The 23,698-nt window shown below is 38.2% G+C and overlaps 1 protein-coding gene across 1 annotated transcript; it reads left to right on the top strand.

Moving 5' to 3' along the window:
- Positions 1 to 12,448: 12,448 nt before the first annotated feature.
- On the top strand, positions 12,449 to 15,748 carry LOC116215292 (receptor-like protein 7). Its single transcript, XM_031550940.1, has one exon. The coding sequence runs from the start codon at positions 12,506 to 12,508 to the stop codon at positions 15,356 to 15,358; it is 2,853 nt and encodes a 950-aa protein (XP_031406800.1). The 5' UTR covers positions 12,449 to 12,505; the 3' UTR covers positions 15,359 to 15,748.
- The last annotated feature ends 7,950 nt before the right edge of the window (positions 15,749 to 23,698 follow it).

The following is a 23,698-nucleotide window of genomic DNA, read 5'->3' as shown; positions in this document are numbered from 1 at the left end:
TTCTCATAATTCAACAACACAATCATTACAACCCAATTAAAATCAAAACTCAACTCAACTCAACTCTAAAACCAAACACATCGAGCAAATTGACACTTAGAAGTTCCTAGACACATTTGGCTAGACGCATACACTTCACATAACACTCAATTTTCATGTCTCATGTCAGCACCCCATTTTGGCTCACCAATTCAAACAATGCATATCTGCGATGATCCAGATCAAGACTTGAGCAGGAACACAGAATAGGGCCCCACAGAGCAAGATATTATTATTCATTCTCAAGTTAGCAGGAGAAAGCAGATGATATGGGCGAACAACATAAGAACTTCCTAGGTCATCCAGAGCCAACAGAGGAAGAAGAAGCCAAACAATCCCAAAAATCGGCATTTTTAGAGTACACTGCGAACAGTCCTATTTTCCGATAGTTTGCTCGACCATCGAAAGATAGCCAATATTGGACTCCAAAAATCCACTTCATTGCCAAACAGATGAAAAGTGCCTTCAAACGCATTTCGCAAATCATCTGCTCTATACAGAACAACTTTCCGTATACAAATAACTTTCCGTATACAGACAACTTTTCAATAGAAGTCCAAAAGTGCCGGTTTCTCAGAAAAGTTAATTCCAAATGTCAGACACAGCCATGTCCCACAAACATACAGAGCATGAGCAGCACTTCATATTGTCTCCTAGAAGCCATACAGACACTTCGAATGATTTCTGAGCGACATAACGAGCATACCCTTCTTCGGAAATACATAACCGGAGACCGATCTGACGGAATAACGGCAAACGAAGTTGACCCTGCATTGCCCTAAAAATTCCACCGAACAGACGCAATTGGGCAAAACAGACAACAAAACCCTTTTTAGTTTCCTGAGTAACCTCCGAGGAGCATAAAAGGTCATTTTCAGTGGAAATCCATATCCTGAGGTCTTTTTTGTGGAAACTTGACGCCTCATGCCTACTCTACACAGTGCTAGTCATTCTAAGGCTCAATGTGGAATCATCAGATTGAACTGCACAACTCATCTAGGCCTTCCGAACAATACTTTAAAGGTCTCAGATGCACTTTTCAAGTCCTTAGAGGTCCAATCTCGACAAACAGATATCACAGTAACCTCCGGAGTGTCCAAGTAGCTCAGAAAGCAATCTAAGAAATCCAGTTTTTGGTCTCCTATGACGTCTTCGGCTCCAAATTTGTATTACCGGCTTAAGGGTCAATTATTCACATTGTCTGACAATTCATATCAAAATGACCAATACAGAACACAGATGTAAGATATGCAGTAAAAAACGGTTAATTTTGCTCTGAGCGCTTAAAATGAACAAAACCGGCTTTCGAGTCTCCAGACCACATGTGGCATTTTCTCACGAAAAATGCCAATCTTGGGCTCATTTGAACCGTTTTATCGTGTACATCACCGATTCGATGTTCAATTTGAACCACGGGCCTCGAACACATGACCAATCGAGATTCAATCTTCCTCTCGACTCAACTCCAACCCGAGCGGGACCCACGGCATCTTCTTCCCTTTTGCTCAAGACAAAGCTAGCCACCATTGCCCACTTGCATTGAAAATATCCTAAGTCTTTCTCTTTTACACTCCAACTTCCCATCCATCTCCATTAGTGCATTTTAACTCTTCTTCTTCAATTCCATGGTTCAAATTCATCATTATCTCCATTAAGAAACCACCCAAGCCTAAGCATGCTCTTAATCAAAATTTTTCTCACTTAATTGCACTTAATCTTTACCTATATATACCCTTTATGTGATTAAGCTAATCACAACTCATCACACACCATCTCTCTAGCATTTCTCACTCTCCAAGAAGCTCTCAAACCTCCCTTAGCTCTAGCAAAAACCGCAGCCATCCATAGCAAGCAAGAACCAAGCAAAACACCAAAGACTTAAGTCAGAATTATGGTATTCACCACTCCGGCTTAAATTCAAACTTCACCAAACTTCATATCCCACATGTTTTCGACCCCCTCTATCCATTTCTGAGCTTAGATTTTAAGTTTGAAGCCTCCAGCTACCAGTTCCAATCCACCATAGAACCGGGTCCTTTACTTGTTCTTGGGTGGCAGCGGACTTGTGCGCCGTGCCAAATCTTAAACCAGACCATTCTTGGAGCTCTAACTCGTTTATATCCTCATACACTTCCTAAGGATCCTCTCAGAGGAAGGAGACATAAAAAAAAACCATTAGAACCCACTTAAACTCAAGAAAAAAAAACGGATCTAAAAAAAACAGTTTTTACATTTACCGGGTTTTCTTGCTATTTCGAGTTAACGCAAGTTCCCGCATGCCACGAGCCACTCATAATCACCTCCGGCACCCCCTTGAGAGGTGTCCCAAGCCGGGCCAGCTTGTGCAACTATCCCGAACCACCGGTGCAAGTTAGCCAAAATCGGGTGCACTCTCAGGTGAACGGTACCACCAAGGATCCGATTTTCCAGCAAGCTTTTTCCAGCCGTTTTTCCGACTTGTCCTCGACCCTCGAGGCTAGGTATAACCATTCTCGACTTAGAGAAGTTAAGACTTTTACATTATTTTTGCGTTTATGGGGTTATAAGGCGGTTCAAGACCGGTTTACATGCAAGTTTGTATTTTTATGCATTTTCATATCATATCATGCATGTTTATCCTCGATTACGTGCTAGCATGTCGGGAAACATTTGGATCGTTGTCAAGAAGACCATTTCGACCCAAAAAGAGCAAAAGAGCTCTCGGGTTTATCTCCAAGAAAGGTGATCGAATGCTCTCCTACTTTTTTTGGGCAAGGAACGGTCTTCTTATCCCGATTCAAGTTTGATTCTCGAGTTTCATTATGTTTTCCGCATTCATGAAGTCGGTATTGTTTTATCGATTCCTTAAATAACATGTTTGTGTGTGTTTGCGTGTTTAAATGTGTTATCAAATCATGGCAATACCGACTTTTGTCAAAATACGTGCTATTTATCGTGTTTGTTGTTTGAGCATGCGAGAAAAGATTTAAAACAGGACGAGGAAACTCCTTAGAACCCGATTCGGGTCAAGAGACTTCTCGGTCATCCTTTAAGGGAAGAGGCCGAGAGCCTCTTGAAGCAATTCGGGTCATAGGAGGCTTCCTCCTCCCGTTTTAATTCCGTTCTCGGATTTTATACAAATTGCAATTTTAATATCATCGCAAATCCTGCGTTAAAACGCCTTTAAAATGCTATTTTTCAAATAACATGCATGAATTCGTGTAACAGTGACTTCTTTGGGTCCATTTGGCTTCGAGGGTATTTTCATCATTTTGACCAAATTATCCTCGACATTTATGGACCCGTCTTGGTCGCCGAGTCACGAATCGTCTTCACTAAATTACTACATTCGACATGTAATTTTAAGTTGTAATCCACAAACGAGTTAATCGGGACGCTCACATGATTAAACCCATTTCACGTTGACAACTTTTGCATGAATTGGTAATTAACTAGTAACTCGCGTCGATGAGTTGTCAAATGACATTACTGCCCTTTTCAAAACTTGTCTATTTCAAAACCCGAAATGCGCAGTCCGATGTAGTATGGACGTTTAGAAAGGATTTCTATGTCTCAACTTGAGTTTTTACCTGATTTCAGGTAACTTAGGTCAGGATACAGAAGATCTTTTTAGATCACTTCTGGTTAAATCGACCAGTTCTTTGGTTTTTTTCATGGTTCTTGCACAACCCTGGACGATCCAGGAAAGTGGTCGACACCGGCTATAGACCAAGGTGGCTTGCACTGTGATGTTTCCCTTTTCCGAAAACAATTTTCAAATAAAGGGCATAATTGTCTTTTCATAATTCAGCGACACCCCTAGGGTTAGCTTGACAGAAATACTACAGTATCAGGATAAGAATAGGCTACCTGTTCAGGTGCAGGTTCATCTGCAAAGCCTTTTCTTATCCACTGATGAGTTTTCGTCATCTTATCATAGACTCAAGTAATTAGAACGGTTATCTCTGTCACAAAACATGCAAAATGCTGATTAACCTTTCACTCAACCTAACCAAACACTAGATAATGGTTATGTGGAACTCTAGGTTTCAAATCTAGAGTCAAAACACGAGTTTGGCTAATTCAGTGATAATTCAGTGTCACAATACAGAACAACTTTAAAATCAATCCATACACAAAGAACTTGAATACAGATGCCATATCTGTCAGGTTCTTGAAACAAAGCCGAATGCAAAATGCTTTGCACACGTTCACTTGTTTAACACATGACATTTGCTTGCAAAAACACCCCTGGGTTAATAATATGTTAATCCACGTACATTCGACAATAACAAACACGTTGTCTACAATATGCATGTTGTTTGTTATTTTTCTGCTATTGTTTGTCCATGCGAGTCGAGCCCGACCCATAGGACGCATTGCACTTAGGGTTCAACGCCCTAACCATCAATCATAGGGTCCAACGCCCTAATCACTGAGAGCCCTTGAATTTCAGTTTTTCGGTGTTTCCTTGAACTTACGGTGAGTCAAAGCGGAATAATAACCGAGCGCGAATCAACTGGGATTCAATCATTTGTAATTCGTATTTTATTGTTTTCCTGAGTGCATTGTAAGGATTTTACTTTGTACATTTATTCTGTAAGAATCCCAGTCGGTGAGCGAACGGTCCGAGAGTCGAAGTAATCGAATCGGTCCAATGCTTTCCCAGACAAGAGTAATCCCAAGATTTCGCGGTTCCGGTTCACGCAGAAATTCAAACATCATAGTTGGATGAACTGTAATGCAAGATTGTGAACCGATTCCCCGACATACGGACCTACTTCTCTCTCGACTTCTCAATCGACATCGTTTTCACCGAATTTTCGGTGTCACAACGTGCAAGCTGAGCGTAGCTTAATTCACGCGATAAATAATTAAAACATGCAAGCCTAGCAAACCAGAGTACCGAAAGGGCGTGCGGGCCCCCAAACTTGGACTTTCCGGTTCCACACAAATCAATGCCTTAGCAAAACTAGGTGTTTCATACCCCTAGACCCGAGTAACTTATCCGCCATCGACCTTCGAGTCGTAAAATGATAAGTGGCGGCTCCTTCTCATGCGTGTCCGTCACACATCCCCGGGAAGGTGGACACTCCAAAGCCGCGCGATCCAAAAGCGCGTAATGCGGGCCCCGACGAGAGTCCACATTCGAGTCCGTACATTTTCTATCCAATTTTGAGAAATTAATCAATTTAATTCCTTGTCCCCTAGGTAGCCAAAACTATACAAACTCAATTAATTCATTTCTTATCCTATTTACCCCTAGTTGACCACATCAATATCTAATAAAAAGCGAGCATGGGATCCCATTTAAAATGGGTTTTTACCTAAAATGGCTCATTATTTGCCCGTTTCGTCAAATCTATTCTCTGCTTTTTTTTTGTCAAATCTATCACATGGTTTACATTTTACATCAAATCTATCCCGGCATTATCTTTTCCGTCAACATCTAACGGCCATGCTGACGTGGCACGTGGAGAGATAGTGGGCTACACTTGCCACGTAGGCGCCACGTCAGTACAGCCGTTAAATGTCGACGGAAAAGATAACTCCGGGATAGATTTGATGCAAAAAGTAAACCATGAGATAGATTTGACAAAAAAAACATATGATAAATTTGATAAAACGGGCAAACCATAGGTCATTTTAAGTAAATACTCCCATTTAAAAAGCGAGTAAACAAACACAACAGAGAGAAAGAGAGCATGGGATCCCATTTAAAAAGCGAAATTGTGGAAAGTAGCAAGTCGGCAACCATGGCCGTGACCTATCATGAACTATCCACATCGTTTTAGCAGTTTTAAAACCAAGTGAGCATGATTTACCGGTTTCATCAACTAATCCAACATGACCGAGTATTCGCTAGTCCATTTTCATGCAATAATCCTTTTAATCAGGCAAATTGATCCTAATTGACCGTTTCAATCCTATTCGACTGAAATGGAGACATCATAGTGGGAGACATTTCATTCCTTAAGCCAAGTGATCTCATTAATCCGTTTTTTCTCGTCCAATTTTAAGTGGCCAGAACACATACATACACATATTCATCCATTTCACTTCTTTCATGCCCGGAAGTTGATTAGTCAATTTGTTTCTTAATTGAAGCATTGGATGACCGAAAGCAAGCATGATGATTTACACAACAAAAATTCCGATGTTTAAAGTCCGAGTGAGCATGCTTGATTAATTTCATTAATCATCCCATCATGATCCTAAACTGATTAATCCATTTCTCTCTGACATTTTGATTGGCATAACTCTCTCATAATAACTAACTATTATATGTTACTTAGTTTTATTTTTGTTATTTTTGTCCATTTTATTTTGCGTGTGCCCTTGTTAAATGGGGGAAAAAAAGAATATTAGCCACTTAAGATTATCGTGATGTCGACTTTAAGTTATATCTATATATCAATATATTCTATACAATATGTAATATGGCAAAATACAAGACTCTACGTATAGCGCCACGTAAATTTTAAACACTCAACTCCAAATGCGTCGATCCTTTCAATTGGTTGAAATTTATCTTTTATTGCTCATGGAGTTAATTACTTTTATTATTTAATTAAAAATTTTCCAAAATATATTAAATTAAAATCAAATCTGCATAAAAATTAAATAATCTAAAAAATTTTAAAAACTCAATATTAAGAATAGTTCAAGTTTTATAATATATAATAATGAAACTATTCTCCATTAATAGCCACATAATCTAAAATCTCAAATCCATAACTTCTTATTATTCCACTCCTCACAAACTTGCACTTAGGATTAACAACATGAATAATAATTAGATAGGCCTTCAATTAATAATCCTAAAACTACAATGAGTTTTTCCTGTCTTTTTGTTTATGACATTTTGATGATCTGTACTGGAATTGCCCTTTGTGACCAGAGTGGAGCTTCTTTTATATTTCCCGTTTTCTCTTTCTCCCCTACAGGCATCATGTTGAATAAAACTCTTCAAAATTTTATTTCAATAGAGCAAACTTAATATGATGAATTGAATAGGGGTATTTACCTAAAATGACCCATGATTTGTCCGTTTTGTCAAATCTATCATATGTTTTTTTTGTCAAATCTATTGTCAGCACTTAATTTCGATCCATCAGCTCCGAGGAGGGCAAAATTATCATTTCCCAATTTATCACATTTTCTTTAAAAAAAATTAAAAATTAAATTAATTTTAATTAAATTAAATTATATATGTATTAAAAAAAAAAGGAAAGACTCGGGCAGGGCCGGGCAGCGTTGACCGGCTGCCCGCGATCCCCGCCGGCCCAGAACGCCCAAATCGCGGGTATCCGCGATTTTCCCCGAAAATCGGCCGAAATCTCAACGGAAAGCGGATGGAATTGCAATTAAATGGACAGAAATACAATTCGGCTAGAGAGGAACAAGACCCATTGAGAGAAATCGGAAAATTTGCTCCTGTTTTAAGGAATTTGGAGATCGGAGAACTCGGAAAACCCTCGCCGGAAAATCCCAAAATTCTCCCCGATTCCGACTGTTTAAACGCCGGTGAGGCCCCGATCGACCACGGCGAAGCCCAAGCGGTGCCCAGAGCCATCTCCCGCGTCCATTCCGGCCCTCATCGCGGCGTCCAGGGGCGAGAACCGCCGCCCGCAGCTCCGTGGCCGCCGCTGACCGCCCGATCCCGACCGCCCTTGGCTAACGGGCCTCGGCCCAGTTCGTTCCTTTGCAGGTCCAGCCCGGAAGCTTGGCCCATTCAGGCCCAAGGCCCATTCAGGCCCAACGCCCAGTCCAGCCCAGCATCTCTTCCGGGCGGTTTATCCTTCTGGCGGGAGCTCCGATCCGACCCAATTGTCCGGCGATTTTTTTTATTTACAGAGAAGCCCCTCAACTTTCCGGATTAGGTAAATCCTCGACTTAGTGGCATGATTAGGACTCATTTCCTGAATATTATTGCTTGCTTGATGGATATAATGTGAATTGAGTGTTCTTGGGTCGTGTGGGTGATCGGATTTGTCCCGAACTCGATTTTACGAACTTTCCATTTTGTTACATTTCTGTCCAGAGGACTCATTTTATTTTTTTCAGATCTGCCCCGAACCCTAAAATTTATTTTCAACCAAGTCCCGGTCATTTTACTATTTTCCAATCAGTCCTTGGATTTTTCAAAATTTCTCAAGCTCCCAAAAGACTTTCCAGGTTGTTTCAGTTTAGTCCCTGGGCCATTTTCACCCTTTTCAGATCTGCCAAGAATTTCAAAATTTCTTTTCAATCAAATCCCAGTCATTTTACTATTTCCCAATCAGTCCTGGAATTCCCAGAATTTTTCAAGCATCCCAAAGAACTTTCCAAGTTGTTTCAGTTTAGTCTTGGGGCCATTTTTTATTTTCAGATCAGTCCCGATTTTCAAATCCACTTCAAATAAGTCCTAGGACATTTTCAGTAATTTTTTGCACAGTCCCAATTTTTTAGAATTTTCAAATCAGTCCCCAATCTTTTAGAATTTTCAGATCAGTCCCCAATTTTTTTCATAATTTTCAAATCAGTCCCTGCTCTTTTAATATCGTTCAATTCAGTCCCCTGGACATTTTCTAAAATATCTGACCCTTTCCTACTTGGATCACCCACCGACAATGTATGTGCCCATTTAAATATTTTATTTTTGTAATTATATGTGACCATGTCGGAAATTAGAGTTTATCGGGCGGTCAATTAATGGCTATCTCGACGACTCGAAATCCGTAGACTAAAGCATTCGGTAAATTTCTAATTAACCCAAAAATTCTACATACGGGATAATCGGGACGTTAAATTTGGTTAAATTAAATCACTTGACACTTTTAAATGGATTGCACGAATTGATTAATAATTTGTAATCGCGTCGACAGTTCAAGAACTGTTAGTCATGCCCTCTTTAAAATTCACAATTTCAAAAGCACCGAGATACGTACAACGTAATCTTGATTTTCATGCACACACATATTTACCGATTCAAGGGCATGATTACCGATTCTTGTCCTGCCGTAATCCTAGCGTAAGTTTGTGCATTGAATTGGTCAAAACATGGGAAAACAAATTAATCACAAACTCGGCTTAAATCAAACATGGGCAATAGTCAAATAGAGGGTTAGGTTTTGGGTTTTTAGGTGAAAATACTTTTAATCTGTAAAAGCCATATTGTCACGATACAGAGTAATCTAAAAACAACCCACACATTCGAGACTTGACTATGGACATCACGTCTGTCGGGTCCGTTAAAATAATGCCGGATGCTACATACCCTATTCATCACTCCTTTTTGCTTGTTTTAAGGTAGGATTTGTATGCCAAGATACCTCGGTTAATAATCAGTTAATCCACGTAAATTCGGCGATAACAAAACCCCATTGATTATTTATTTGAGTTTGCTTGTTACATCTTTTGCATTTGATTGTTATGCGGATCGTGCCCGATCCTTTAGGACTCGATTCACACTAGGACCAACGCCCATAACCGTCGATCACGGGGTCCAATACCCCCATACACCGAGTGCGCATTTAATTTAATTTTCGGTTAATTTTCCAAAACTATACGGTGAGTATGAGTGAAATCATGGCCGAATGCGAACCGACCGGGATCTAGTCATTGTAGCTTTTTATTTTTATTTATCTATTGGAGAGAACAATGTAAGGTTTTATATTATACATATATTCATGTAAAATCCCGGTCGGAGAGTGGACGGTCAGAGTATTTTTTTCGAATTTACGGTGTCAAAACGCATAAGATGAGCGGAACTTAATTAAGCGGTAATTAAATTAAAATGGCAAGCTTAGACAAGTTAGAGTACCGAAAGGGCGTGTGGGATATAGGCCCACACGTAATAGAACCCCCGAATTCGGAATTTTCGGTTCCGTACAAACCATTGCCTTAACATTTTAGGTGTACCTCGTACCCCTAGACCTGGGTAACTTGCCGGCCCTCGACTTTCGGGTCGTAAAATGGCAAGTGGCGACTCCTTCTCACGTGCGTCCGTCGCGCGTCCCCGGGAAGGTGGACACTCCCAAGCCGTGTTGCATTTAGGCGCGCACATGCGTGCCCCGACGAGACGAAATTCGGGTGCGCACATCTATCTCATGGTTTACTTTTTGCATCAAATCTATCTCGGCGTTATCTTTTTCGTTGACATCTAGCGGCCGTACTGACGTGGCGCCTACGTGGCAAGTGTGGCCCACTATTTCTCCACGTGCCATGTTAGCACTGCCGTTAGATGTTGACGAAAAAGATAACGCCGGGATAGATTTGATACAAAAAGTAAACCATGTGATAGATTTGACAAAAAAAAACATATGATAGATTTGACAAAATGAACAAACCATGGGTCATTTTAGGTAAAAACCCCAATTGAATATTCTTTTAATTTGGCTTAGATTAAATTATGCAAATAGAAAATCTGGGACGTTATTTTATAAGTATTCCGGTAACACAAACTAATTAATATTTTCAAAATTTAGGCAACAAGTTGCATAATATATATATATATATATAATATCTATAAAAATAACTCTTTTTCGGTGTGCACCATGCTATCCAAAAGCCCAACTGAGCTCCAACTAATCTAGTCGAGCCGGGTCGGCCTAGTAAGAGGTAAAATTCTCCCGACGTGAATTTTCTCCATTCACAAGACTCGAACCCGATACCTTAGTTAATATTATCAAAATAACTCTTTGATAATAATTAATCTCACGTAAGGCTGGTGTAACTGGCTAGTTCATAATTAAGTTGAAACAAATGCACATGAAGAAGTCTATTAAAGCTGCATCGACAGTGTATATGTCACTTGTAATTAGAAGGAATTCATTGTCTAGTTACCTTAGTCTACACTCAAAATAAATATAAATAGACCTATGTAGGAAAACAAAAAGTCAAAAAGGTAAAGATAAATTTCACAGCTGTCGATACTTTCTTATCCCTAAGAAACACTAATTTGAAGGGAGTTTAATCAAGAAGACGGGGGTGGGTTGACACCGTTGACTCCATTAGCATCCATGACCACAAGTCCATATTATATCATCTCTAATGTATGTAGTTCTATATATTACTTATTAGTTCATTCATCTTTACTGTATTTAACATTTGTTCGTCCATCCAGTCGCCTTCTCCCATCACATCTAAAAATTTATTCATTCACCATTACCACCACTTTGACGCGAATTAATTGGACACATACTATTTGCGTTAAACTGATTTTCCATGCATCCTAAAGCAGTGGAACCATCAGAAAGTGACACAATATTTTTTTTTATCTGCAGAGGACGTAAAAATTTGGGAAGGGAGAAACATAAGATATAACAACTTCGTAGCAGAGTGCTAAAGCGTGTGGAAACTAACAATTATACAGCATCCATGTACGAGAACAAAATGATAAGAAAACCGCTATGCAACCATCTTTAAGAAGCAGTGTAGTAGCAAAGAAAAAGAAATTTTGAATTGCTAATCAAAATTTTGCATGTACAGGAAGTATATACGTCGTGAACATCAAGATTCAAATGTTGAATAGTCAAGTTCATTGCCTTGGTAAGTCAATCCCCGATCTAGCAAACCTCCATAAAGACAATGTAAACGGGAAAGTAACCAGTAGGACCAAAACTGCCCTCATCATGCTTCCTTTTTTGCTGGAAAACCTCTCATCACGCTTCCTGGTGGAAATTATTGAGGTTGCATGCATTGATTGATTTCCATCATAAATTGTTAAGCAGTGGGACCACATGATCAGGACGGAAGTAAAAGACTGTGCAGGGAGAATGCATTATATATCAAATACTATTACACAAGTTTTCAAAATTTACAAGTTTGAGTATTATTCCAATAAATCTGAAATGTTTTAAAAAATAATAAGGTAGAAACCCATATTTTATCATAATAAAATTAATTTAAGCTCCCAATAATTCAGAATCTGTGAGATCATCAATATTAGAAAAATAAGATTTCGAATTTTCAAATTCCTAACACCTCAAGATCGAATGACCGACTTATTAATCCTATGACTCAAATGAGTGAGTTATTTCCTTTGACCCATGAATTAAAAGTCGAGTTTAAGTGATTATCCAGTTTTTATCCATTAATCCAATTTATTCACACAAAATTGCCCATCCCTTTCGTTAAGTTATTTAAATTGTCAAGTGAGGACCTTAGTCGGTTTTAATCCCGATTCTAGAATCCTACCCTCAAGACCATTGGAGTCTTTCCAATTTTATCCTAGACTCATTAATCTAAGCGTGTAATTAAATTCCAGATCCCGTGAATTAAGAGTCGTGTGTACGCAATTATCCAATTTTGACTTCCAATTGACCGATTATTTAGCAAATTGACACTTATAACCAGGAAAAAGAATAATATTTTCTGCTATTTACAATCTTTCATGTAGGCACGAGTTATTTAAGGGATGCATGGAGGTGATTTATTCCATCCCCCGCAACTTAACAAACAAATTTCATCATCAGTCAGTGAGTATTACCAACAAGGCGAGACCATGCGAGATATTTGGGTCTTCCCCTTCCTCTTCCTCGTCTCTTTCCTGATCATCTCATGCCATCTCGTATCTGATGCTGCTGCTGCTGCTGTTCTCACCACATCATCCCAACATTATCTAAGCCATATCAATGAATGCGATGCTCTGCTTCAGTTCAACAGTTCATTCACTGTCACAAGAGATGCCTGCAAATTCCGATGCGACACTTCATATCCAAAGACAGCCTCGTGGAAGAATGGCACTGATTGCTGCTCGTGGGCTGGGGTCACTTGCCACCCAGTAGCAGCAAATAGAGTGATCGGGCTCGACCTCAGTTGCAGCCAGCTCAAAGGTACCCTCCATTCCAATAGCACCCTCTTTTTGCTCCCCAATCTTCAGCGGCTCAACCTCTTCTGCAACGATTTCTCTGGCTCACAAGGAATTTCACCTAGGTTCGGTATCTTCACCAGAATGGCTCATCTGAATCTCTCTTATTCTAGCTTCTCTGGGCCAATTCCTCTAGAAATTACTCACCTCTCCCGCCTAATTACATTCGATCTCTCGGGCAACTTTTACCCAACCATAGATGACCGTATTTTCAGATGGCTTACACATAATCTCACGCAGTTGAGAGAACTTATTCTTGATTATACCGACATGTCTAGCGTTTCTCCTCTGTCCCTAGTGAACTTCTCTTCTTCCAATCTGACATCTTTGAGTCTTAGATGGTGCAATCTGAGAGGGATAGTTCCGATTGACATCTTCCATCTCCCAAACCTCCTCAGTCTCTCTCTTTCTAGTAATGATCTCACGGGCACTCTACCCCAGACAAAAAACTGGACCAGTCCGCTCGTCTCCTTGGATCTATCAGGGACACAGTTCGGTGGGTCAATTCCTGCTTCAGTGGGGAATCTGACATCCATGACTTTTCTGGACCTAGAGGGCACTGAATTTACTGGTTCGATCCCACTGACACTTGGAAACCTTGTCCACCTCACCTACTTGGACCTCGGGCCTAACAATTTCAGCGGCACCATGGACTTTGAAATGTTTGCGAGGCTCAAAAATCTCCAGTACCTTTCCCTCACAACAAATAGTTACCTGAATATGTCGCTACAAAGTGATGGCAACTGTTCCTTCCCTATGCTCCTATATCTGGATCTATCATTTTGCAACTTGACCAAATTCCCATACTTCTTGAGTTCTTCCGCTGAACTGGAATTCTTGGACCTCACCGCAAACATGATCAGTGGAGGGATTCCTGAATGGTTTTGGAGAGTAGGGAGGTACACATTGATACACTTATACCTCTCAGACAACAATTTTAATGGTCCCCTCCCTGATCCTCCTCCTTCGACGATGTTCTTCCATGCCTCCAGCAACAATTTCTCTGGAGAGATCCCAACTTCAATCTGCCAAGCCAGTTTACTAGAAGACCTCGATCTCTCAAATAACAGACTCAATGGCACCATTCCGAGATGTTTGGGTGATTTAAGCTTTCTTTCCTCCTTGAATTTGAGCTACAATCTGTTACAAGGTCCACTGCCACAATCTCTAGCAAACTGTACGAGCTTGCAGAATTTAATTGTCAGTCACAATGCAATATCTGATACATTCCCGCTCTGGCTAAATGCTATCTCAATGTTGGAAATTTCATACTTGAGCCTTTCCAACAATGAGTTTTCTAGACAGTTGCCAATAAATTTCCTTCTGAATTCAACTGCTGAGTTCGTTGACTTAGCCAATAACAATTTTGAAGGACCTCTCCCGATTCTATCACCAGACATCAAGTACTATTTCATTTCAAACAATGAGTTCAGTGGAGACATTCCTTATCAGCTCTGCAACGCCACTGGGCTGGAGATTATCAACCTGTCCAATAACTGCTTGACCGGCACCATTCCTCACTGTTTGATAAATGTTAGTGTCTCCGTATTGGATCTACAAGGAAATCAATTTGTAGGTCAGATACCAGAGATAATTTTCACTGAAGAGAGCTGGATCAAGACAATCCGCTTAATTCAAAATCAACTCAGAGGGACGTTGCCACGATCTTTGACACGTTGCAAGGAGTTGGAAGTTTTGGATCTCGACGAAAATGAGTTAGAGGGCCACTTCCCTTACTGGTTGGATACTCTTCCACATCTGCAAGTTCTTATCCTGAGATCCAACAGGTTTCGCGGTCCGGTGGATAGTTCCAAGAGAACTAATCATCCCTTCCCTCAGTTACGCATTTTGGACCTCTCTAACAACAGCTTTTCCGGTCGACTGCCAGCTGAGTACATTGTCAAATTAATAGCCATGATGTATGAAGAGAAAGGTGGTTTACAGTATATGGGTGACTCCAACTATGAAGATACAATTTCAGTGGTCATGAAAGGGGAGGAGTTAGTGCTGGAGAAAATTCTGACTGTGTTTACAACGATCGACTTCTCAAGGAACTTCTTCGAAGGAGAGATCCCAGAGTCGATCGGAGATTTGAAGGCACTCAAGGGACTCAACTTTTCTCACAACAATCTGATTGGCAGGATCCCTTCTTCTGTGGGGAATTTGACTAATCTTGAGTGGCTGGACCTATCCTCGAACAAGCTCAATGGGGAGATCCCCAAAGGATTGGCAGATCTTTCGTCACTCTCCACCTTGAATCTCTCATATAACCAGCTTGTGGGATCGATTCCACATGGCCCGCAAATGGATACATTCAACCACCCCTTTGACGGGAATCCCGGCCTGTGTGGTCCTCCGTTGTCAAATCCATGTGACACTTTGGAGCAGTCACCACCGCATTCAACTTCCCCTGAAGAAGAAGAAGAAGAAGAAGAAGAAGAAGAAGGGCATTGGATTGAATGGAGGGCAGTGGCAATGGGCTGTTGATGTGGACTCATCTTCGGGATGTCAGCAGGATACCTTATGCTGGAAACTGAGAGATTGAGATGGTTGGTGAGAATGGTTGAGAGAAAAAGCGTAGGAAAAATACAAAATACAAAATAATCAGGAGGAGCACCAGAGGCCAATGAGATGGGAGATCAGGCAAAAAAAAAGTGGTACGTGGAGGGTCCATCGAGGGAAATGGCAATTTATCGGTGTGAAGTAGAAAGCTAAACAACTCTATCCCATAAGCATTTTTATTTTTATTTTTGTTCTTATTTCGGGTTTGAAGTGGAATGGCAATACCAATGTGCGTTCTCAGCTTAATTTTAATCACAATACGGAATTATCCCCTTTGTCTCAATAAATATATTGAAGAATCTGATCAAAATTAAAGCCATCCGATCCGAGTCTTTCAAGTTATTAAACAAAAGTGGGACTCACTATCTCCAGTCATTTTTCCGTGCAAGCCAGAGATGAAATCTGAGGAGCTAAATCTACGAAATTGAAGGATCCTTAATGTATTAACTATTAACAGGACAAAGACTCCAACATGTCTGTCCATATTATTTATGGCCCAAACCGTGCTTTCTGACCAAAGAATGGAGGCCATAGATTGCAGCATATGGTAATAAACAGCTCAACAAATGGAAACTGATGATTACAAGTTCGGTGCCACTTTATCGATCAATCTTTCTATATCATCTGACATGGTCTAGAACCACATCGTGCTATGAATTCCATTAACTATAAATTGTTCAGAGTATTGCACTTCAGCATCGCCACAAGCTCCTCCTGCTCTGCCTTCCTCTGTTCTTGCATTCTTCTGCGCCATCATTAAACTCGAGAGGTCACGTGATGAAGAATTTCTCGCATTCCACAGATAAGTCAGAATTTTCCAGGTCAAAATGATCTGTAATACATGCAAAATCCTCTTTATACAATTGCATGTTCGATAAGGACAAAAATGAAGAAAGATTATTTATGGTTCATCAATTTCAGTTTTAGAAAGGACATACAACAATATCCAAAAAGTTTCTTTTCTTTTTCCAACTAAGTATACAACGGTATGTTCGTAAGGATATAGAGAATATTCTCAACTGTCAGTCAATTCCACCTTATCCCTGAGAAACGCTAATTTGACTCCCCAGTAATCTATCTCTACAAGTCTACAGTCACAGTTCGTTCTAATACCAAACATTCGTTCCTTCATAATCACGTGAGATGCCTTAAGGAGTACTGCATCTTCTGAGAACCCACCATTACTTATCTGAAAATGGCCTTGTGGAATAATGCGGCAAGGTGCGATGTATTAAATATGGAGAATCGACTAACCTTCAACTTCGAGTTGTCAGCCAGCCAGGGATTAATTTTGTGCGTGCTTATTGAGCTTACAGTGATTTCCAGCCATCGCAAGTAATTTGATCATATTTGCAAGGAAAAAACAAACAAAAAGCATGAAAAAAAAATTCTATTAGAGTTTATTCAGCAAGTATGTCGTCAATATCAAGATTTTGTATGATAGTAAATTCATTGCTGCTCGATGTAACAGACCTCCATAAAGAAAATTCAGCCCGAAAATAAGTTCCATACGGATATATCAGTCTTCTTCTAATCCCTCAGAAAAAGCCAATTAGGAGGAAGAATTAATATTTCTCAGCTAGAGAAGTCTTGGGGCTGACTTGAGAATATCCATCACCACATATTTCACGGTTGTATATATGAATTCTCTGGTTGCTGTGCCTACGATCAAGTTGATCATTAGTTCGTATACGGTCACAGTCACCGCACTTTCTAGTTTGCATGTTTTAGCTCATCCGAATACCTCACCAATTCATAGACACAAGAGATGCCTGATCTGGACTTGAAGATCAGTACTGGTAATGGCCATAACCTTTGTGATTGCATAGCTGGATAATGGAACAGCCGACTAGTCTTCAACTCAATATCAGCTACAAAGGTAGAGTTGTAGAGGAGCTGCCATGATAACTGTTCTCATACCCGTAGAGGAAGTAAAAAGGTCTGGGAAGAGAAAAAAACATGGATGTAAAGATAAACACACAGAGTTCCTTTAAATTTCCAATTTTTTCAATGTGCACTCTGGTAACTAGAAGTCCAATGGGTCCTCCCAATCCAGTTGAGCCGGGTACATAATTTATATGAGTTTTAATTTTCATAAAATTAATGAGTTGCAAATTTTTAATTTTTAAATTAAAATATATGTTTTTTGATAAGATGTTGTATCTACAAAGTACTTTTACATTTTCTGATGTCATGTTGCTATATATAGAATACTTAATAAGTATCAAATTTTTTTTAGTTTACAATTTCTGTATTATTATTGAAAAATATTAACCTTTTATTTTTAATTAATATTTTTTCAATAAAATATTGTTATCTACATTTTTTTTGAATTTTTCATGTTTATTTGCATAACATATTTGGAGGCTTTTTTTTTCAAAATTTCAATTAAATAGCTTTAAATGCATTGAATTTTCTTCCCTCGAGTATCAAGCAGAATTTTCTTCATATTTTTTCCTATTTTTCATAATTATTTAAAAATTTTAATTTTACAAATAAACAGAATTGAGAACACGTGATAATCTACATAAACTTTTTAAGATTTTAATTCTTAAATAAATTTTACCTAATAGGATGTGGTTATTTGGAGGAAACTATTACTTTCACCGAGCCACCACTTTAGTCCCTCTCCAATTTTTGCCACTAATTTGACCCAAATGTTGGGGATCCGTCTATCAATTTGGTCCCTGCCATCAATGCCACTAATAGACAGATGTCTGATATGGCTGCCTTGTTGGACAAAACTGTGCCAAAAACGTAAATTCTTTTAATTGGAGCTTCCAAAACGACATCGTTTTGGCAATTTTGAATGTTTTTTCTTTTATATTTTAACAAATGAAGGGCCTACCGGCTGGGCCCCCTGGCCGTCCACCACCCCTATGGTCGAGTTCGCCAGAGGAGCGGTTGGGCTCGAGTCCTTGTCATCCGATGAGCAGACCTTGTTCATCTCTGACTCGGGATGATCCCTCAAGGCAACCACGTCAGACATCTATTAGCAGCATTGATGGCATGGGCCAAATTGATTGACAGAACCCCAACGTTTAGGTCGAATTGGTGGCAAAAATTGAAGAGGGACCAAAATGGTGGCTCATAAAAGTAAGAGAATGAAAGTGATAGTTTTCTCCGTTATTTACCAAATTTTTTTGAAAGCTCGATTGTTCATTTTCATCCATATGAGCCAAAAAGGAAATAGAGGGATCATTCTTATGACTTTTTATCGCTTGGCAAGCTCATTGTTCTACATGAACTGAAGATTTGGGTGCCCATTAAATCCCCAAGGAGAGTGTAAATTGCAGCCCAACATCAACTAGACTACGAAAACATCTATTAACCAAAATTGTTACTCGCTTTTTCAGATTGTTAAGTGTCTAATCCTCTCCAAAACTACCTCCCATGCCAAAAAAAAAAAACTCACTCTCAAAGGGACATGTGCTCTCCATATCATTTTCCACGGATTCTCGCCTTTTAGGTCTTTGAAAAAGCAAAATAATAGGATCTCACTGAACAGACGCATTAAGTCAAAACAGACGCATACTAAGACATTTGTTAAATCTACGCCTACATTGTATATTCACTTGTAATTAGAAGAATCTATTAGTCAGTAGTCTTAGTCTACACTGTACATTCACTTTCGGGGGAATTCTAACATGACTTTAAGTCATGGTGATACACTTGATATATCAGTTCAAGTGTTTAAATTTCGGTTCAAGTTTTTAGTATTTTTACCATATGTGATGGAATTATACCAAATACTACACATTTGAACTAAAATACTAAACACTTAACTAAAAGTAAAAGTAATAAACACTTATACTAATTACAAGTACTAAAAGTATTAGGTGGTGTTTGGTTTCATAGTAGGATTTTAGAATTGTGATTTTGATTTTGATTTTGAGTGGTATAAATGGGGTCCACCCTTTGACTTTGTAAGAGTTATGTTGTTTTGTTGTGGAAAAAAGTAATATAAATGGGACCCACTCTTTGACTTTGTATGAGTTATTTTGTTTTGTAGTGGGTAAAATTAAGTTAGAATTGTGATTCTAAAATATAACTCTGAAACCAAACAGAGTCTTAGACACTTGAATTGAAGTCCTAAACACTTGAACTGAAAGTACCATTACATGTTATAGCAACTTTGAGTCATGCTACAAAGACCCCCCCTTGTAATTAGAAGAATCTATTAGTCATTGAGTCATTTCCTAGCTCGGAATTAATTGTATACTGACTAAATAGGTTAGATTGATTTTCCAAGCACCTCAAAGCAGTAGAACCATCTGAAAGTGGCACAGTCTATAGTATATCTACAGAGGAAATAAAAATTTGGGAAGGAAAATCCGAAAAGGATGAAGTAACAGTTACATGTCACTTGTCAAAGTTTTGCAGTGCAAGAAAAGCAATAGTTATAGCAGATGAATGGCAATTTATAAAATGACTCGGGGTCATGGAGACGGGTGCATCCTGACCTCGGATGCGTGCATCTATTTGGGACACGCGCATCCAATGTGGGGGAGCCGCATGTTACCGTGACCCCGAGTCACTGTAGACGCACACCAGATAATGAGGAAATCGACACCGTATAAGAACAGTGTAGTATTGTACATGAAAAGTAACACGTACAAGAGCAAGTATATATATCATGAATAAAAGGGTCTAATGTAGAAATATGGAAATGCCCATGCGATGTTGCGGGGCCAAAACTTTTTTGGCCAATAATATTAAAATCATAGTTTATGCAATGTCCGATATAACACATAACCTCAATATACAATAATAGAATTAAAATAAAGAATTATCAATTTTTAGTAAAATTTTAGACTTCTTGCAAGATATATTAACTTATATATCTAACATGAGGCAAAAGCTAATATATCTTTATGCTTATGTCCAAATATTATGTTTAATAGTTAGAAAGTCATTCCATGAAGTAAAGAGAAAAATGTACATGATATCATTTTTTAAACATAAAGCTTATAGTTTTCCTCATCAAAACAAAGGTACGAATAAGATTTGAAATAATATTAAGTAAAGAAAGTGAAGATGAACTTTAAGAAATGAAAATGTTTGTATTCTATAAATTTATGAAAATAAGTGACCAACAAAATTAATTTTCACTGTTGGGTCTTCGCATAAGGATAAAGGAAGAGAAAGTATAACTTTAATTCAAAAAGTATGTGTTTAATTAGTATAATTTCTTAAGAAATATAGAATATGGATGAAGAAAAATCATGTTTGTGAATGAATATTTACAAATCAAAATAAAGTATAGAATATATGTATAACTGTACAGAAAAAAAAAGGTAAAATAGATAGAGAGAATATAGTAAGATGATAGTGTCAAATCTTATAGTGATTGGGGAAAAAATGAGAAAAACCTATACCCATATGTTAAAAACATGATATTATATTTTTAGGGAATATAACTGGTCAACCACATTGATGGGGCCATTTGATCCGGTAGATCAATTAGGTTACACCACCACCAATTTTGGACAAAAGAAAGAAAATGAAAAAGGGAGAGGAAAAAAGTTTCGTACTCACAAACTAAAATTTGAAGAAAAATATAACATATATCGTAGTTTATATATTTAGTGTGAATTTCATCTTATTTTTCTAAATAAAATTGGGTAGTATTTTCTAAAAATAGTTTGACTATAATGATCGAATCATTTGGCATATTGGCCTTGTTTGGTTTTAAAAAAAATAATTAACTCAACTCCACTTATTTTAAATTTAACAACACAATTATTACTTTTCCCTTCAATTTTTTTAACCACTCAATTCAATTTTTAATATTAAATTCTCTCAACTATTCATTACTTTTTCACACTTTTTCTCATAATTCAACAACACAATAATTACAAACCAATTAAAATCAAAACTCAACTATTTTCAACTTAAAAACCAAACATATTAACTTTTCAACCTAATGATCAGATTGTTTAGCGTAACACATTGATGGAATTATATGGATTGGGGTATGATATGAGAACACAAAAAAGACGTAACTCGTTGACCTTATGATAAAATCTTTTGCATAACACGTGATCGAATTATGTGATATTTTGTTCGGATCGGATTCGAAAACACTAAAAATGGATAGAAATTTTTTAAGAAATGAGGATTGCAAAAAATGAAAAAAAAAAGATTATGATCAGATCATTTGGAATCAAATCAAATCAAATCACATTTATAATTATATTTATATTTATGTATTATTTTATTTTATTTTATTTTATATAATGAAAACAAGTTGCAGACCCTTTTCATTAGAATTATACGCATATACTTTTTCTAATTTTGTCGGTGTGACCTTTGTTATGTGAAAGCCCAATTAGGCCCTGACTAATCCATGGAGCCGGGTCGGTCCACTAAGAAGTAAAGTTCTCTCAATGTAAATTTTCCTTTTTAAAATTTTTGAATTCATCAAAAAAGACATCTTCCTTTTCTGTTTTTCTATTCTTATTTTTTACTCTTTTTTTACTATTATTCGAGTTTTGTCCCATTATTTACGACGGCCTTCACTCCACTACTGGACAAATAAGATCAGCCAATAGACCCTCTTCATGAGGGGCAAACACGTACTTTTATTTAGCTTTTTTTTTCCCCCTTTTTTTGGATGTCGAGGGTTCTCTGGATTCGCCTGATTATTCCTCGTGACATAACGACCACCCTGCATGCCACACCAAGTAAGATCGACAACACGGACCGTGGAGAAGGCCCTATAAGAAGTATTGTCTTCCATAGTTTCATGAAGTATTCTATACATATTTTCTATAATTTTCATTGCTACTTTTCCTATACTTTTAATCGTTTCTTCAAGTAATCTCTCTCCAAGGACACACCCTCGTTATGCGTGACAGCATAAAACTTAATAAAAAAGAATATATTTAAATAATAGTATTTTGACTGATAAATAGCAATTGATTAGAACAAAAAATAAATTGCAATGATATATAATAGATCATCAAAATAAGTGAAAATAATTTACAAGTTTGTAAGAAGGAAAGTTGCCTTATAGGGAACAACTACTTGCACATAGTTTTTCTTTTTTTCTTTTCGTGCCGTAATATGCATTCTAGACGAATGTGGGCTGTTGGGAGAGTAAGAGTTTAGGGGACATATGATAGTGACGTGAGTGAGAGAATGATGGTTATCATGTGTGAGTCTTTTATTAATTTCTTTCGAAATTTAATTAATTAAATTGGTTACATATGATCTGGAGATTTATTAAGATTTTTTAAAAACTAACGAAGAGTTTTGTTGGTAATTCATTTAATACTTTTATTGCAGTAATAGATGTTTGAAAATAACTTCTGAGGATCACATATTTTATTTAAATTATTAAAGTTAAATTATAAATTCTACCTTATTACATTAAAATTTGATTATATCTATCTATCTATCTATCTACATCTACATATCTATCTAATATAATACTTATTGTTTACACCTATTTTCCGCACTTTACGGATCGACCAAGATAAATACGTGATTGGGTCACCCGTGGATTAAGAATCCAATGTGAGGTTTAGGCTCGTGACAGCATGATAGATTAGGAAGCCCAGCGAAGCCCACTAAGGCCCATATATTACACAGTCAGCCCATTTACCATTTTCGGAGAGAGCCCAAGGGGGAAAAGAAGGTAGGTTCGACTAACCCGAGACGATCCGACCCGATCCAACAGCCTCGGTAATATCCTAAGATTGGTCGGTCGAGGATCAGGATGGACAACTCGTAGGCGGAAATAAATGGTGATTTCATCATTAGTACATTCCATAGATAGGAATTTTTACTCATCTGATACAACTGGTATGGAGGGCATCTCTGGGCGTATAAATGCGGAGAGTGTAGGATGAAGAGGGGCTCGACAACATCACGCATTAGTGCCAGCTTTATCATTTCATACCTCTACGATTTCACGTATTGTTACTTTATATGTCCTTTCCTTTGATCAATTCCAGCATTCTCTTTCATTCTCCTTTATCACCTTTGGTTTAGTCCGCGCTTCCGGGCAACGATTAAAGTATGCACATGAGTTCTATATTTCCGGGTGTGGCCTCAGTTTACTCTTGGCCTTAAAACAGTCAAGATCCATAGCCTTGTGCCTTCCGAGGTCTTGAGGCTGAAAAACTGGGACGAGACTGAACAACAAGCCATCCTTCGCGGTTTGGTATTGGCATACTGTTTGACTGCCCGTTTGGGGGTTAGAACTGTTGCCAAATCCTCAGGCCGCCTTATTATTTGATCTCCGACCAGCATCATTTC

This window comes from Punica granatum, chromosome 7 (assembly GCF_007655135.1).
Source record: "Punica granatum isolate Tunisia-2019 chromosome 7, ASM765513v2, whole genome shotgun sequence".
Classification (NCBI taxonomy): Eukaryota; Viridiplantae; Streptophyta; class Magnoliopsida; order Myrtales; family Lythraceae; genus Punica; species Punica granatum.
This window is presented reverse-complemented; position numbering and strand designations above follow the sequence as displayed.